Source organism: Ovis aries, chromosome 15, assembly GCF_016772045.2.
Source record: "Ovis aries strain OAR_USU_Benz2616 breed Rambouillet chromosome 15, ARS-UI_Ramb_v3.0, whole genome shotgun sequence".
Taxonomy (NCBI): Eukaryota; Metazoa; Chordata; class Mammalia; order Artiodactyla; family Bovidae; genus Ovis; species Ovis aries.
Window position 1 is genome coordinate 62,727,421 of NC_056068.1, and position 14,846 is coordinate 62,742,266.

Sequence of the window (14,846 nt, forward strand, 5' to 3'; positions counted from 1 at the left end):
GTCAGTAACTTTTCTTCAAAGGAGCAAGTGTCTTTTAAGTTCATGGCTGCAGTCATCATCTGCAGTGATTTTGGAGTCCCCCAAAATAAAATCTCTCACTGTTGCCATTGTTTTCCCATCTATTTGCCATGAAGTGATGGGACCAGATGCCATGATCATAGTTTTCTGAATGTTGAGCTTTAAGCCAACTTTTTCATTCTCTTTCACTTTCATCAAGAGACTCTTTGGTTTTTCTTGGCTTTGCTCATCTCACACGCTAGCAAAGTAATGCTCAAAATTCTCCAAGTCAGGCTTCAACAGTATGTGAACCGTGAACTTCCAGATGTTCAAGCTGGATTTAGAAAAGCCAGAGAAACCAGAGATCAAATTGCCAACATCCGGTTGGATCATAGAAAAAGCAAGAGAGTTCCAGAAAAACATCTACTTCTGCTTTATTAACTATGTCAAAGCCTTTGACTGTGTGCTGCTGCTGCTGCTGCTAAGTCGCTTCAGTCATGTCCGACTCTGTGCGACCCCATAGACGGCAGCCCACCAGGCTCCCCCGTCCCTTGTTTTCTCCAGGCAAGAACACTGGAGTGGGTTGCCATTTCCTTCTCCAATGCATGAACGTGAAAAGTGAAAGTGAAGTCACTGAGTCATGTCCGACTCTCAGCGACCCCATGGACTGCAGCCCACCAGGCTCCTCCATCCATGGGATTTTCCAGGCAAGAGTACTGGAGTGGAGTGCCATTGACTGTGTGGATCACAACAAACTGTGGAAAATTCTTAGGAAGATGGGAATACCAGACCACTTGACCTGCATCCTGAGAAATCTGTATGCAGGTCAAGAAGCAACAGTTAGAACCAGACATGGAACAACAGACTGGTTCCAAATTGGGAAAGGAGTACGTTGAGGCTGTATATTGTCATCCTGCTTATTTAACTTATATGCAGAGTACATCATGTGAAATGATGCGCTGGATGAAGCACAAGCTGGCATCAGGATTGTTGGGAGAAATATCAATAACCTCAGATATGCAGATGATACCACCCTTATGGCATAAAGTTGTCCATGTAACACCTTGGTTTAACCTGGCATGGATTGGCCTAGGAGGGTATATCTTTTATTCTGTAGAACTTCAACCTGATGTTTCAGACTGAGGGCCCTGAATTGGTCAGACTGGAATTTGCCTAGGGTTTTGTACAGACTAGATCACTGATTCTCAGATGTTAGTGTGAATCTAAATGGCCTTGGGAACTTGTACACATGTAGATACTTGAACCTCATTGCAAACTTACTGAACCAGAATCTTTCTGGAATTTTAAATCTATTTTTACTGAACTTCATATTAAGGAAAAATGTAAGCATTCAAAAGGAGACAGGATAGTATGATGACCCCTTTTTACTTACAGTCGAGCTCCTATGATAATTTATGGCTAATCTCATTTTATCTATATCCCCATCCACTTTCTCTTCTCTGTTATTTTGAAGCATATCCCAGGTATATTATTTCATGTTGAAATTTTTTATGTATATGTTTTATTAGGTTTCCAGATGATTAAAAAACTTTTGAACAGTTAATATATGTACAAAGTAAAATATAAGGTGGTTAAAAGAACATATAAAGTAAGTCTTTCTCATTGCCCCCAGTAGTCTTACTATTCTTTAAGGCAGAGCAGCCTATAACTTATTTATGTTTGTATAGATACTAATATATGTGCAAAAATATAGAAATATAATTCCCCCTTTAATTAAACATATATGGTAATATCTGTTGTATACATTTTCCTAAATTTTGCCTTTTTCATATTACAGTATTGGGAATCAGGTTATAGCAGGTTAAATAGGTTGTTTTCATTCTTTTTCAAAAAGATTCTAGTTGGTCTGTGTATCAAAGTGTATCTAACTTATGCCTTTTGCATGGATGTCTAGGTTTCCAGTGTTGTATCCCTTTGCACATGGTGCTCCGTGAATACCTTGTACCATATCTGAATTGTATGATTCTTGATCAGAGAACATGCATGCACATGTGCTAAATCACTTCAGTCATGTCAGAGTCTTTGTGACCCAATGGACTGTAGCCCACCAGGCTCCTCTATCCATGGGATTATCCAGGCTCACTAGTTCCATTTAAAAAATTATCTTCATGTCTCTCCTGTTTATGTTCATGCTTTTCTCTAAATCTATTAGTATATTTACAATTGCTATTTTAGGAATTTTGTTTATTGACTGTCATTCTGTGTGTTTCTGTGATTGTGGGTTACAGAAGGGATTTGAAATAAGAAGAATGGGCATGTTAAGTTATCGAAGATGAGGGTGGGGAGCTTCGCAGTGTCAGGTGAGCTTGATATGTTCAGAAGGAGTTATTGATGTGGCTTTGCATCATTAAAAAGATAATAAATTGGTGGAGTCTGAAAAGCTCCCCTGAGTAACAGCATAGAACAGATGCCAATAAGAATTTAAGAAAATGGATGAAAAGGTTTAGATCAGGATTTCAATTTACAATTTCTCATATATGTTGAACCACAAATCTTAATTTGTGTAATAAGTTTTTTGGGCTGATTTCTTACTAAAGCCAGGTCAACTTAGGAAAGTGGTAGTTAGCAACAAGAATTGTTTAGGAAGTGGAAAGAGGCATAAATTTATGCCTTTTACCTGAAGGGGCAGGGCATCTTCCTGTTTATTTTGCTTCACCTTAGGTATATGACCTTGAACCACTTAACCACCCTTTGGGCTTCCCAGGTGGCGATAGTGGTAAAGAACCTGCCTGCTGATGCAGGAGACATAAGAGATGCAGGTTTGATCTCTGTGTTGGAAAGATCCCCTGGAGGAGGGCATGGCAACCCACTCCAGTATTTCTGCCTGGAGAATCCTATGGATAGAGCAGCTTGGTGGGCTGCAGTCTGTAGGATCGCAGAGAGTTGGGCATGACTGAAGCAACTTAGCATGCATGCATTGAGCTTTAATTTTCTTAACAGCAAACTTGGACTACATAAAATACTGCAAATAAGGCATTTGTCAAACTGTTGTATAGTAGGTGGTAGCTCTTATTATTTTAAGTGTTGCATATATTACATATTGTAATGGCAATCTGTTGGTTATTTTATTTATTTACTTGACTGTTCTGGGTCTTAGTTGCCACATATGGGATTTAGTTCCCCAACCAGGAACCAAACCCACATCCCCTGCATTGGGAGCAAGGAGTCTTAATCACTGGACCACCAGGAAAGTCCCAATTTTTAGAAGAATGGAAATATTTTGAAATCAGTTCCCAAACAACGTTTATTAAAAACCAACTTTATATTCTGAGTATTTTGTTTTAGATCTAGTGAGAAAGACTGTTTTATACACTAACAATTATAACAAAATGTCAGTCATGTCATATCCTGCCTGGAACATGAGCGGTGAGTGTATGTGTTCTAGGAAAGGCTTCATCAGGAAGGTATTGTATTAGAAATTCCCTGGTGATCCAGTGGTTAGGACTCAGTGCTTTCACTGCCGAGGACTGGACCAAAAAAAAAAAAAAAAAGGACAACCACTGTATCACTTTGATTTGAATGTAAAGGAATTTACTGTTAATACGTGTTCAGGGATGATGTGAAAAGGACTTTAAAGAGAAATCATGAAAATGACTCACATACTTATTTTTACAATTGATTTTTTTTTCCCCCAAGGTAGTTCTTGAGCTTTAAGGAATATGACAACATTTGTGTAATATATATTTTCTGGTTTGATCATTGGTTCATAAATGATATATTGGTAATAGAATGCTTACTTTTGCTAGATGTATACAGCTTAAGGATCTGTACATTTTCTTTTGGAGGGAAAATAGTTGGTACAGTTCCTTGGGCATATCTTAGCCATTGTAGCTTGTCAATAAATATTGATTGATTGAATGAAGTTTCTCAACTATTTAGTCCCAACCTTTCATGCAGTGCACAAAATATCTGAAACACTAATTAACTACAATGGAGACAGTGAAAATGTTTATTTTCTCCAAGGTGAAGAAAATCTTCATGGAACTTAACTGTTTTTATAAATTATGGACTTGACTCGTTAAAAGTTCACAAGAGTTAAAGTATTGAACTTTTGTAGCTAATGTGACCTTTTTTTGTTTGTTTGTTTTTGTAGGTATGGCCTCACAAGTCTTGGTCTACCCACCGTATATTTATCAAACTCAGTCAAGTGCCTTTTGTAGTGTGAAGAAACTCAAAGTAGAGCCAAGCAGTTGTGTATTCCAGGAAAGAAACTATCCTCGGACCTATGTGAATGGTAGAAACGTTGGAAATTCTCATCCTCCCACGAAGGGTAGTGCTTTTCAGACAAAGATACCATTTAACAGACCTCGGGGACACAACCTTTCATTGCAGACAAGTGCTGTTGTTATAAAAAACACTGCGGGTGCTACAAAGGTTATAGCAGCTCAGGCGCGGCAAACTCAAGTGGAGGCACCTCAGGTTGGGGCGTGGCGGCACAGGTTCAGTTTCCTGGAAGGCCCCCAGCGATGTGGATTGAAGCGCAAGAGTGAGGAGTTGGATAATCATAGCAGCGCAATGCAGATTGTCGATGAGGTGTCCATACTTCCTGCAATGTTGCAAACCAACATGGGAAATCCAGTGACAGTTGTGACAGCTACCACAGGAACCAAACAGAATTGTACCACTGGAGAAGGTGACTATCAGTTAGTACAGCATGAAGTCTTATGCTCCATGAAAAATACTTACGAAGTCCTTGATTTCCTTGGTCGAGGCACTTTTGGCCAGGTAGTCAAATGCTGGAAAAGAGGGACAAATGAAATTGTAGCAATCAAAATTTTGAAGAACCACCCTTCGTATGCACGTCAGGGTCAGATAGAAGTGAGCATATTAGCAAGGCTCAGTACTGAAAATGCTGATGAATATAACTTTGTACGAGCTTACGAATGCTTTCAGCACCGTAACCATACTTGTTTAGTCTTTGAGATGCTGGAACAAAATTTGTATGACTTTCTGAAACAAAATAAGTTCAGTCCGCTGCCACTAAAAGTCATTCGACCCATTCTTCAGCAAGTGGCTACTGCACTGAAAAAATTGAAAAGTCTTGGATTAATTCATGCAGACCTCAAACCAGAGAATATTATGTTGGTGGATCCTGTTCGACAGCCATACAGGGTTAAAGTAATAGACTTTGGGTCAGCCAGTCACGTGTCAAAGACTGTTTGTTCAACATATCTGCAATCTCGGTACTACAGGTAGGTGATAATTATTTTTTGGTTATTTGGTAAGTGTTGAATTTTTGCAGAATGAAATAATTTTGTGTGTGTATGTGGTGAAAAAGACTGCTTTGAATACATAGAGATCAAAATAAGTTCAGTTTAGGTTTGAAGCTTTAAAAATTTAGGCATAAAATCTGCTCAAGCAGAATAGAAATTTCTACTGCAAATTTCTGTGCTAAAGACATCTGGTTATTTTTATTGTTAATAGAAGACCTGAAGGATTGATAGATGGTTAATGATGATTGAACAGAAGTCTAAATATTGAGAAAGGCTTTATAGTAAATTTTGTACATTTCTTTGGAGAAGGAAATGGCAGTCCACTCCAGTAATCCTGCCTGGAGAATTCCATGGACAGAGGAGCCTGGTAGGCTGCAGTCCATGGGGTTGCAGAGTCAGGCATGACTGAGCAGCAGTCATTTACTTGGGCATTTTTCAGTGCTTAAGAAAACTAGCTTTTTAAAGACACATCTGCTATAACTGAACATTTAGAAAAGTTTTAAAAAGACGGAAAGTCACTTTGGTTAGTAATTTTAAGATTTAAATTCACTTCCATGGCTACCACAAATGTTCAAGCTGCTCTTTTGTAAGAAGTTTGGTTATGTTCTTTACACATATGTTTTAGGTGATGCTATTTTGATGTTTGTACTATGGGTGGAATTTAAAGAAGAAAATAATTTCCATGTACTGCAATGCCATGATTAATATAATGCTAGCCTGGAGTACAATAAATGGTCTTGAGGGTAGCTAATCATTACCAAGATTGAGAGTATCTTAAGTTTGTAAATGTTTTAAAATTCATAGTTATATAATTTTGAGAAATTCTTTTCATTTCAGCTTAAATGAGTTTTATGGTCTTGGTGTATTCTGGAGCCCCACAAGACCCAACTCAGCAGGCAAATAAAAGATCTGACAATATTGGCCATTATTAATAAGTTTGTAAATAGAAACATGAAGTTTATTGTTGGAAACTGTTAGGAGAAAGGAAACCCACATTTATGTCACTTGGTTGATAATTAAGTTTACTAAAATATATATTAGAAATTAGAAGTATAGCCTAAATTACCCTTTATATACCTAATGTTATAATTTTTAGTCTGCGAGTACTAGGTACTGTTCTTAAAACTTTTTAGATGGTTTAAAAGGTATTGTAGTTGTAACAGTGTTATGAGTCTTAATTGATATTTCCTCTAATTGGATTTATTTGACCCTCTGTGCTCCTGACCAAAACCTAATTTTTTCCCCCAATTTAATGCAACAAAAGGTTAACTTTCAGTTAATTTTTCTCTGGAAAAATTACTTTAATATCTGATTTAACAGCATGAGAGGAATAGTGTTTCCCCTTTCCCTTGTGTTCTGTGGATTCTTTTTATGAGTTTTGAGCAGTCAGCTAGCATATTATATAAACCCCCAGGCTCCAGCTGCTTGGGCTCTATATTTAGTTCACTTGTTAGTAAATGACTTCATTATATTTGGGTCCTGCATTATTCGGCATATCAGATTTAGTTATGTGTAATACCTTGATTCCTTTTCTTTATTTGAAATCTTTTCTTTTGGATGAGAGTAAAAAAAGAGCTTTGTTTCTATACTTGAGATGATCGGTTTATTAAATGTTTCAAGAGAGTAAAAGAAATCCTTTAAAAAGCAGTCTAAAATACTAAATATTTTATGATATTGGTTTTTAACCTTAGGCTTTTGCACAAATAGCTTCTTTTGGGAATGGAAAAATAAGGTATGAATAATTGCTGAGTACAGCTACTAGTTTCTAATTTGTTTTTATACATAAATTTCTAGTAAATAATTTACCTGAATTTCAGAAGCTATATAGGTGCTGGACTTACAATGTTTAGAGTTTAAACAAAAAAAGTTTCTTAATTATAAAAAGATGTGTTACTTAGCATTTTGGTTGCTGTTGCGTGGATAACAAGAATTTTAAAATGGTGTTTCTGTCAGTTGGATTCAAGGTTAAAAGAGTTAGGAAATATGGTAAATTAGGGAAAATGTAATGTAGTCTTTAACCAGGTACTGTTTTAATGTTTTGTATAATTTTGCATAAAAATAGCAGGTAACCATTATTTTCCAGCATTGGTGTGTACTTTATCAGTTCTACCTTGGTTTGACTGAGTTTACTTATAAACCTGATGAGGCAAGAAGCAAAAGTGTCTCATACTTGATTTTTTACTCTTTGTTTAAAATATATTGTACTTAAAAAACGAAAGCAGGAAGTGGCAACTTACCAAATTAAATATTTTTGAACTAATCACAGTGGGAACACGCAGCCCAAGTTCCAAAGTAAACGATTTGTGTTTAAACACAGGTTCATGTGTTACTGTTTCTTTGAACCATGCAGCACAGAAACATAGTAGGGATATCTTAAAATAGACAGAGGATGGTGGCCAGAAATTGTTGACTGCTATAGATGGTGAGGCTGTCTAGCTCTTGTAGTGATATAAGCCAGAAGTACATGCTAAGGGCATTGATTTGCTCAAGGTCAGCATGTTCTAAATTCAGCTGCTTGAGTATGGTTTCTGTCAAGAACACGTAGGGCTCCTCAATGCATAAAAGGTTTTAGCAGCAGAAGGGGCTGTATTTATGAGGTGCGGTGGCAACATTCAGGTCATAAATATCTTTTTCTTCTTTTTTTAAATATAGAATTTTAGCCTGTGGTTCTGAGTCATTTCAGAACATAGAGACAGGAAAGTGGGCTGGAAAGTAACCTGTATAGCGGTTGTATTCTTTGCTACTTGACTGAATAATTTAGTCAACAACTATTAGTGGTTGTTGAAGTAAATGCTGCTTTTTTTGCATATAATAGTTGACAAAGAGATATGGTAAGGTAAAAAAACAATTCAGGCTTACCAGCTTTTGTTTAGATCATTCCCAACCCCTCATGCCTTTTTTAAACCCTGAGTATCAAAGTTTCTGTAACAAAATCAAGACACACAGGATGACCTATTAATAAAATAACCAGTATTTTATATAGGGTACTTTTCTCAAGTGCTTTTACATAAAATTCCTAGTTTGTTTTTCCTATCTCAATTTCTGTGTTCTTAGATAAAACACTTGGTGGAATTCCTGTTTAAAAAGTAGAAAACACGCTTATTAGACAAGTCAGACAGGTCCACGTTTACAGTGCAAGTTTATCACAATTTTTGTTGAGCCTTTTCTGTATGCTGTGCTAGATGCTAGGGATTCGGAGGTGATAAAAACAGTTTCCTCATTTAATGGAGGAGAAAAATAGTTTGTCTCGAGAAGTTCTAGGGCAGAGCCCTGTGTAGGGTGCTTTGCGAACCCAGAGGAGAGCACTGAGCCTAATCAGAGGGTTTAGAGAGGGGTCTGGGGAGAGATGACTCTTGACTTGAATGAGCCTTGAAAGGAGAGAAGGGGTTGTAGTCAATTAGTCTTTTTTTCTTTTTGGCTTGTGGAATTTTAGTAACGTGACCAGGGAATGAACCTGGGCCATAGCAGTGAAAGTGCTGAGTCTTAACCATTGGACCTCCAGGGAATCCCAAGGATGGACTAGTCTTAAGGAGTGTTCTCTGTCCCACAGACACCCTTACCTAAAAGCTCAATATTGGCTGAAATTGCTGGTAGCTTCTTGTCTGAATCAAAGAACTTGTTTTTGTTTGGGAATCTTTATTAGACAAATATAAAGTTGTCAGTTGGGTTTAGTTTTAACAGACGTTTTAATAGACGATTCCAAAAGTCTATAATGTGATTTTCAATGCCATAGATTGTGGTCATAGACATAAATTACTCCATATATCAGGCCTTCAAATGAAAAATTTGAAAGAATTCTTAAAAGTTTTTTCTTTAACAGCTTTATTGAGCTATAATTCACATACTATGAGTTTTACCTATTTAAAGTGTACATTCTGGAGAAGGAAATGACAACCCACTCCAGTATTCTTGCCTGGAGAATCCCATGGACAGAGGAGCCTGGTAGGCTACAGTCCATGGGGTCGCAAGGAGTCGGATACGACTGAGCGACTTCACCTTCACCTTCACCTAATGCAGCCAAAGAAATGAAATAAACAAATACTCTTTAAAAAAAAAAAAAAAGTGTACATTCATCGTCCTTTAGTATATTCATAGTCGTGCATCATCACCCCAATTTTAGAACATTTTCTTTACCCCGTAAGAACCCCCACTCCTGCTCCCTAGCACGCTTTAGGCATCTTTTCCCCGATCTTCCCACCCCTCTAGCCCTGCTGCTGCTGCTAAGTCGCTTCAGTCATGCCCGACTCTGTGCGACCCCAGAGATGGCAGCCCACCAGGTTCCCCTGTCCCTGGGATTCTCCAGGCAAGGATACTGGAGTGGGTTGCCATTGTCTTCTCCGCCTCTAGCCCTAGGCAACCGAAAATCTACTTTCTGTCTCTACAGATTTGCATATTCCAAGCATCTCATATGAATGTCATCATACAACATGTTGTTCTTTTTAACTGGCTTTTTACCCCACTTAGCATAATGTTTTCAGGATTCATCTATATTGTAGCAGGTATCAGCGCTTCATTTTTTTGTTGTTGACAAATAATTCCGTTTATAGATAAACCACATTTTGTATATCCATCAGTTGATGGAGACCTCAGTGAAAAGATAATGTGAATAGAAAACTCTAATCTGGCCCATGTTTAAGTCTTTCATTCAAAATACTTTGTGCCTATAAAGTGTAAATATTGTGCTGGGTGCTGGTTATTCATTGAGGAGCAAAAGTAAAGACCCTGCTGTTATGATGCTTACAATCCAACGTGTAGATAACCAGAAAAGTAAAGTATTCTAATGGGAAAAGAACAGGGAGAGAGACTAACAAGATAAACTTATTTTTTTGTTTTGTCTTAATTATTTTAGGCAATAAAAAGTTGCAGAAATAGTGAGAAGAATTTTTTTTATGCCCTTGACCTAGATTCTCCAAGTTTCAAATTTACCACCCCGGTTTCATCCTCATTCTTTTTCTATGTGCGTCATACACAGATACACATGTACATTGGTTGTTACAGTGTTTGAGAGCAAATTTTAGATGTAAAACCCTTTATCTCTAAATATTTAACTATATATAAGAGGTTGTGTGTGTGTTCCTAAACTTAAGGACATCCTCTTGCATAACCCCAGTGCAATAATCAGAATCATTGTTGGTTGGCATCAGTGTTATTGATTTGATGAACTGAACTGCTCAATACTATTTGATTTAAGGGAATTAAAATCAATTCAGTGCTAGTACCTTTACAGACTTAATTCAGATTTTACCAGTTGTCATTCTTTGCCATATATACACAATAGAATACTACTTAGCCATAAAAAAGAATGAAACTTTGCCATTTGCAGTAATATGGGTGTACTTGGAGGGTATAATGCTAAGTGAAATAAGTCAGAGGAAAACAAATACTGTATGATAACATATGAAATCTAAAAAATAAAGCAAACTAGTGAGTGTAACAGGAGAAGGCAGTGGCAACCCACTCCAGTACTCTTGCCTGGCAAACCCCATGGACGGAGGAGCCTGGTAGGCTGCAGTCCATGGGGTCACTAGGAGTCGGACACTACTGAGCAACTTCACTTTCACTTTCCACTTTCCTGCATTGGAGAAGGAAATGGCAACCCACTCCAGTGTTCTTGCCTGGAGAATCCCAGGGACAGGGGAGCCTGGTGGGCTGCCGTCTATGGGGTCGCACAGAGTCGGACACGACTGAAGTGACTTAGTAGCAGCAGCAGCAGCGAGCGTAACAAAAAGGAAACAAGATAGATCTAGAGAACAAACTAGTTCTCACTGGGGAGAGGGAAGGGGGAAGAGGAGAAACAAGATAGGGGTAAGGAGTTAAGAGGCACAAACTATTACATATGAAATAAATAAGATGCAAGCATATATTGTAAGACACAGGGAATATAGCGAATATTCTGTAACAACTGTAAGTGGAGTATAACCTTTAAAAATTGTGAATCACTGTGTTTGTTGTACTTATATACTAAAACTTACATACTTAAGTATATATGTGCTTATATACTTAAAACATACACTATTGTACTTCAACTATATGACGCTTTTGAAGAGAACAGACCAATTATTTTGTACAATGTTATCAGTTTGAGTTTGTCTGATGTTTGCAGGTTAAGTATTTTCACTTACAGAAGTGATGTTTTGTCCTCAAATATTGGGAGGCATATGCTGTCAATTTGTCTCATTACTAGTAATGTTAACTTTGATCACTTGATTGAGAGGGTGACTGCCAGATTTTTCTACCATAAGGTTTATTTTTGTATCTTGTGATACTTTGAGACTATTCGCAGATACTCTTTCTTATCTTATTTTCACAGGCCAGTTTTAGCATCCATTGATGAATATGGCCTTTGACAGTTATTAACTTAGGGGTTGCAAAATGATGACTTTCAAGCTCTATCATTCCTCTGTGTAAGGAATTCTCCTATGAGGAAGAGCTTTCTTTTGCTCTGTTTGTTGTTGTATAGACTTACAGGTTCGTATGCAGTGGGTTGTAATTCATTCCTTGTCATTTGCTTTACTGCTCAGTTGTCCTCAACTGTCTAGCAAGAGCCTTTTAATTTTTTTTAAATTGAATTCCTTTATTTTTGGCTGTGCTGGGTCTTTGTGGCTGTGTGAGCTTTCTCTGGTTGGGGTGAGCGGGGGCTGCCCTCTGGCTGTGGTGCACAGGCTTCTCGCTGCAGCGGCTTTTCTTGTAGCAGAGCACGGGCTCAAGAGCGCAGGTTCCGTACACATGGGCTTAGTTGCTCTGCGGCATGTGGGATCTTCTGGACCAGGGATTGAACCCGTGTCTCCTGCATTGGCAGGGGATTCTTTACTGCTGAGCCACCAGGGAAGGCCCTAGGAAGAGCCTTTTGAAGTTTGCTCTTGTCTACCTTTGACGTGGCCCCATCCTTCCTTGAGAGCTTACTTGCTGGCGTCGGAGGTGTCCAGGTTTACTTTGTGCTTTTCTTGTTTCATACTTTGTATTGGCTCCTTTTCTAAAGCGCTCTACTTCCTTTTATTGGAGATTATAGTAAAGCAATGAATTCATACTGATATGTCTAGTTCCCTCACCTCAGAGTTCATTCTATCCTTCTTTATTTATGATCTCTTCTCTTATATCAATAAACTTGGCTCTCATTATCCACAGCGTTACTTATTTGCTCAATTTCAGAATACACTTCAAGTAGTTTTGGAATTGCTAACCCATACCTCTGCTAATTTACTGACAAGAGTACACATTTATTTATACTTTTTATTCTTAGCCTTAGACTTGGAGAATGTGTTCAAAGTACTATATTCTAGAGTTACTTCTTCCTTAACCCCCTTCCCCCAACTTCAGTGTGATTGTTTTTTACTTGAAATATAATTAAGTTCATTTCATTATATTCCATTTTGGGTCCTCTGTGTTCTTATTTATTAGATGATATGAAATATTAAAATAGTCAACGTTATTTAGTATATATGACTTGTGAGGATGACACTTTATATATTTGCACATTAATAGGTTTTAAAGTAAGTTTTATGATACTCTTGCTATATACATGTGATATTAGTTTGTAAGATAACAATATATAATACATGTGCTACTAAGTAATATAGTCAGGTATAGGACAAAATTTGTAAAAGCTTGGTCACAGAGTGAGTTTGTTAATTCTGTTGATTATAGATGTAAAACATGTAATAAATGTAATGCCGTATAAACAGCTGATCAATATTTTATGTCAGATTGGAATGACTGTATTCTAGAATTGCATATAACTGTTAGTTATTCACAGGTTAAAATGAAAACTTTTGTGATGGTTTATAAAATTAAGTCGAGTGAAAGCCTTCAATTTCTAAGGTTTTATTCGTTTTTCTTGTGCTCTATAGCTTTGTTTCAGAGGTGTATGTAGTAGTCTCATGAATGTGCTGTAATAGAATGTGATGACATCATGGATTAGATGTCAGTCCTGACCACACACACCTCAGGATGCACGTGCCTATTTGTTCCTGAGTCTTCAGCATTTTGCTGTGAATGGAATTCAGCTCCTGGGATGTTGAGAGTACCAGTTCAGTGGCCAGTGAATAATTTAGGCATCAGTTGGTGTGGCGAGATTGTGTTACTTAGGAGAGAATCTAATACATGTGCTAAACTTTGACATTAAAAAGAACAAATGTGTTTTTTCTTTTTTTGAGAGAACAGTGAATTACAGAGAGTTTTAGATTTATTTATCTAAAACCAGTGTACTAATTAAAATTTTTTTGATTTAATGTTTTTAAAATTATATTAGTTGTGGATGCTCTGTGTCAGAAAAAAATTCAATAATAGAGAAGGCCAAGAAGCAAAACAGGAACAATTTCCCCCTTTACTGTGACTCTGCCTTGTAATTTTTATAATATGTTTTATACTTTATAAGCACTTCTCTGTGGTGTATGTTTCGTTTATTTTCTGATATTGCTATAGGGAACCTTCTTGTAAGTCCACAACATTTCTAGAAGGAGACTTGTTGGGTCAAAGGATATTAACATTGTGCTGTTGGGCACTGCCAAATTTCCTCTCAGAAATGTTGTCTTGTTCCAGTTTACAGTCTTGCCAATAACGTGTGAAAATGTCCTTTTCTTCACATTCTTGTCATCATGAGGGCATTTTTTTTTTTGATTGGTAGCTGTAGCTGTAAATAGGCAAAAAAGAAAATCATTTAAATTTTACCTTCACTCTTCACTACGTTTAAAAAAGTTTTATGTATTTCTTCCAGAGAAGGCAATGGCACCCCACTCCAGTACTCTTGCCTGGAAAATCCCATGGATGGAGGAGCCTGGTGGGCTGCAGTCCATGAGGTTGCTGAGAGTCGGACATGACTGAGCGACTTCACTTTCACTTTTCACTTTCGTGCATTGGAGAAGGAAATGGCAACCCACTCCAGTGTTCTTGCCTGGAGAATCCCAGGGCCGGGGGAGCCTGGTGGGCTGCCGTCTGTGGGGTCGCACAGAGTCGGACACGACTGAAGCGACTTAGCAGCAGCAGCATGTATGTCTTCTTTGTCATGTGTTATACTGGTAGATACTCTTTTATATGGAGAATGAGAATGTCCAAATAAACACAGTTCATATAAAAACAATATTTATTGATGGCTTAGTACCAGCCACTGTGCTGGAAACTTTTACCCTTTACCCTCGTAGCAATCATGGTGAGTGGTAGTGTTGTCTTTATTTGACAAATAGGGGATTTGAGATTCAGATATGTTAAGCAACTTGCCTAGTGGTACACAGTTAACTGCAGAGCTGTGATCTGAGCACAGTTCAGCCTATATCTGTTTACTGTGCTCCTTCTCCAGAGATTTCCCTTCATCTTCCTGAAACTCCTGTGCCAGAGGACACTGATGACTTGTTTGTTAACCACCAAATTTGAGAGTTTTGTTTTTTTTTTAGAAGTCCACATCTGGCTGGACCTCTGTCTTTCAATGCCGTTAGTGCTTTATTTTATTGAAATGTTTATTGAAATGTTCTCTGCTAGTTTCCTAAACATCATAACCCTCAGATTATTCTTTCACTTTGCTAGCTTTTTTGTTCTTTTTTACACCTGTTAAATGAGTACACCTCTCAGGGTTCAGTCTGGGCCACTTTCTCATTTAATATACTTGCCTTTTGGAGACCTTAC

The 14,846-nt window shown here is 37.6% G+C and overlaps 1 protein-coding gene across 13 annotated transcripts in view; it reads left to right on the forward strand.

The window, feature by feature from the left end:
• The window catches only part of HIPK3 (homeodomain interacting protein kinase 3), a 94,868-nt gene that overhangs the window by 33,666 nt on the left and 46,356 nt on the right, over positions 1 to 14,846 (forward strand). For all 13 annotated transcript variants that reach the window (XM_060400045.1, XM_060400049.1, XM_060400047.1 and 10 more), the window contains exon 2: positions 4,112 to 5,210. In XM_060400045.1, coding sequence (XP_060256028.1) covers positions 4,114 to 5,210 — 1,097 coding nt within the window. In that variant the 5' untranslated portion in view covers positions 4,112 to 4,113. The remainder of the gene's footprint in view (positions 1 to 4,111; positions 5,211 to 14,846) is intronic.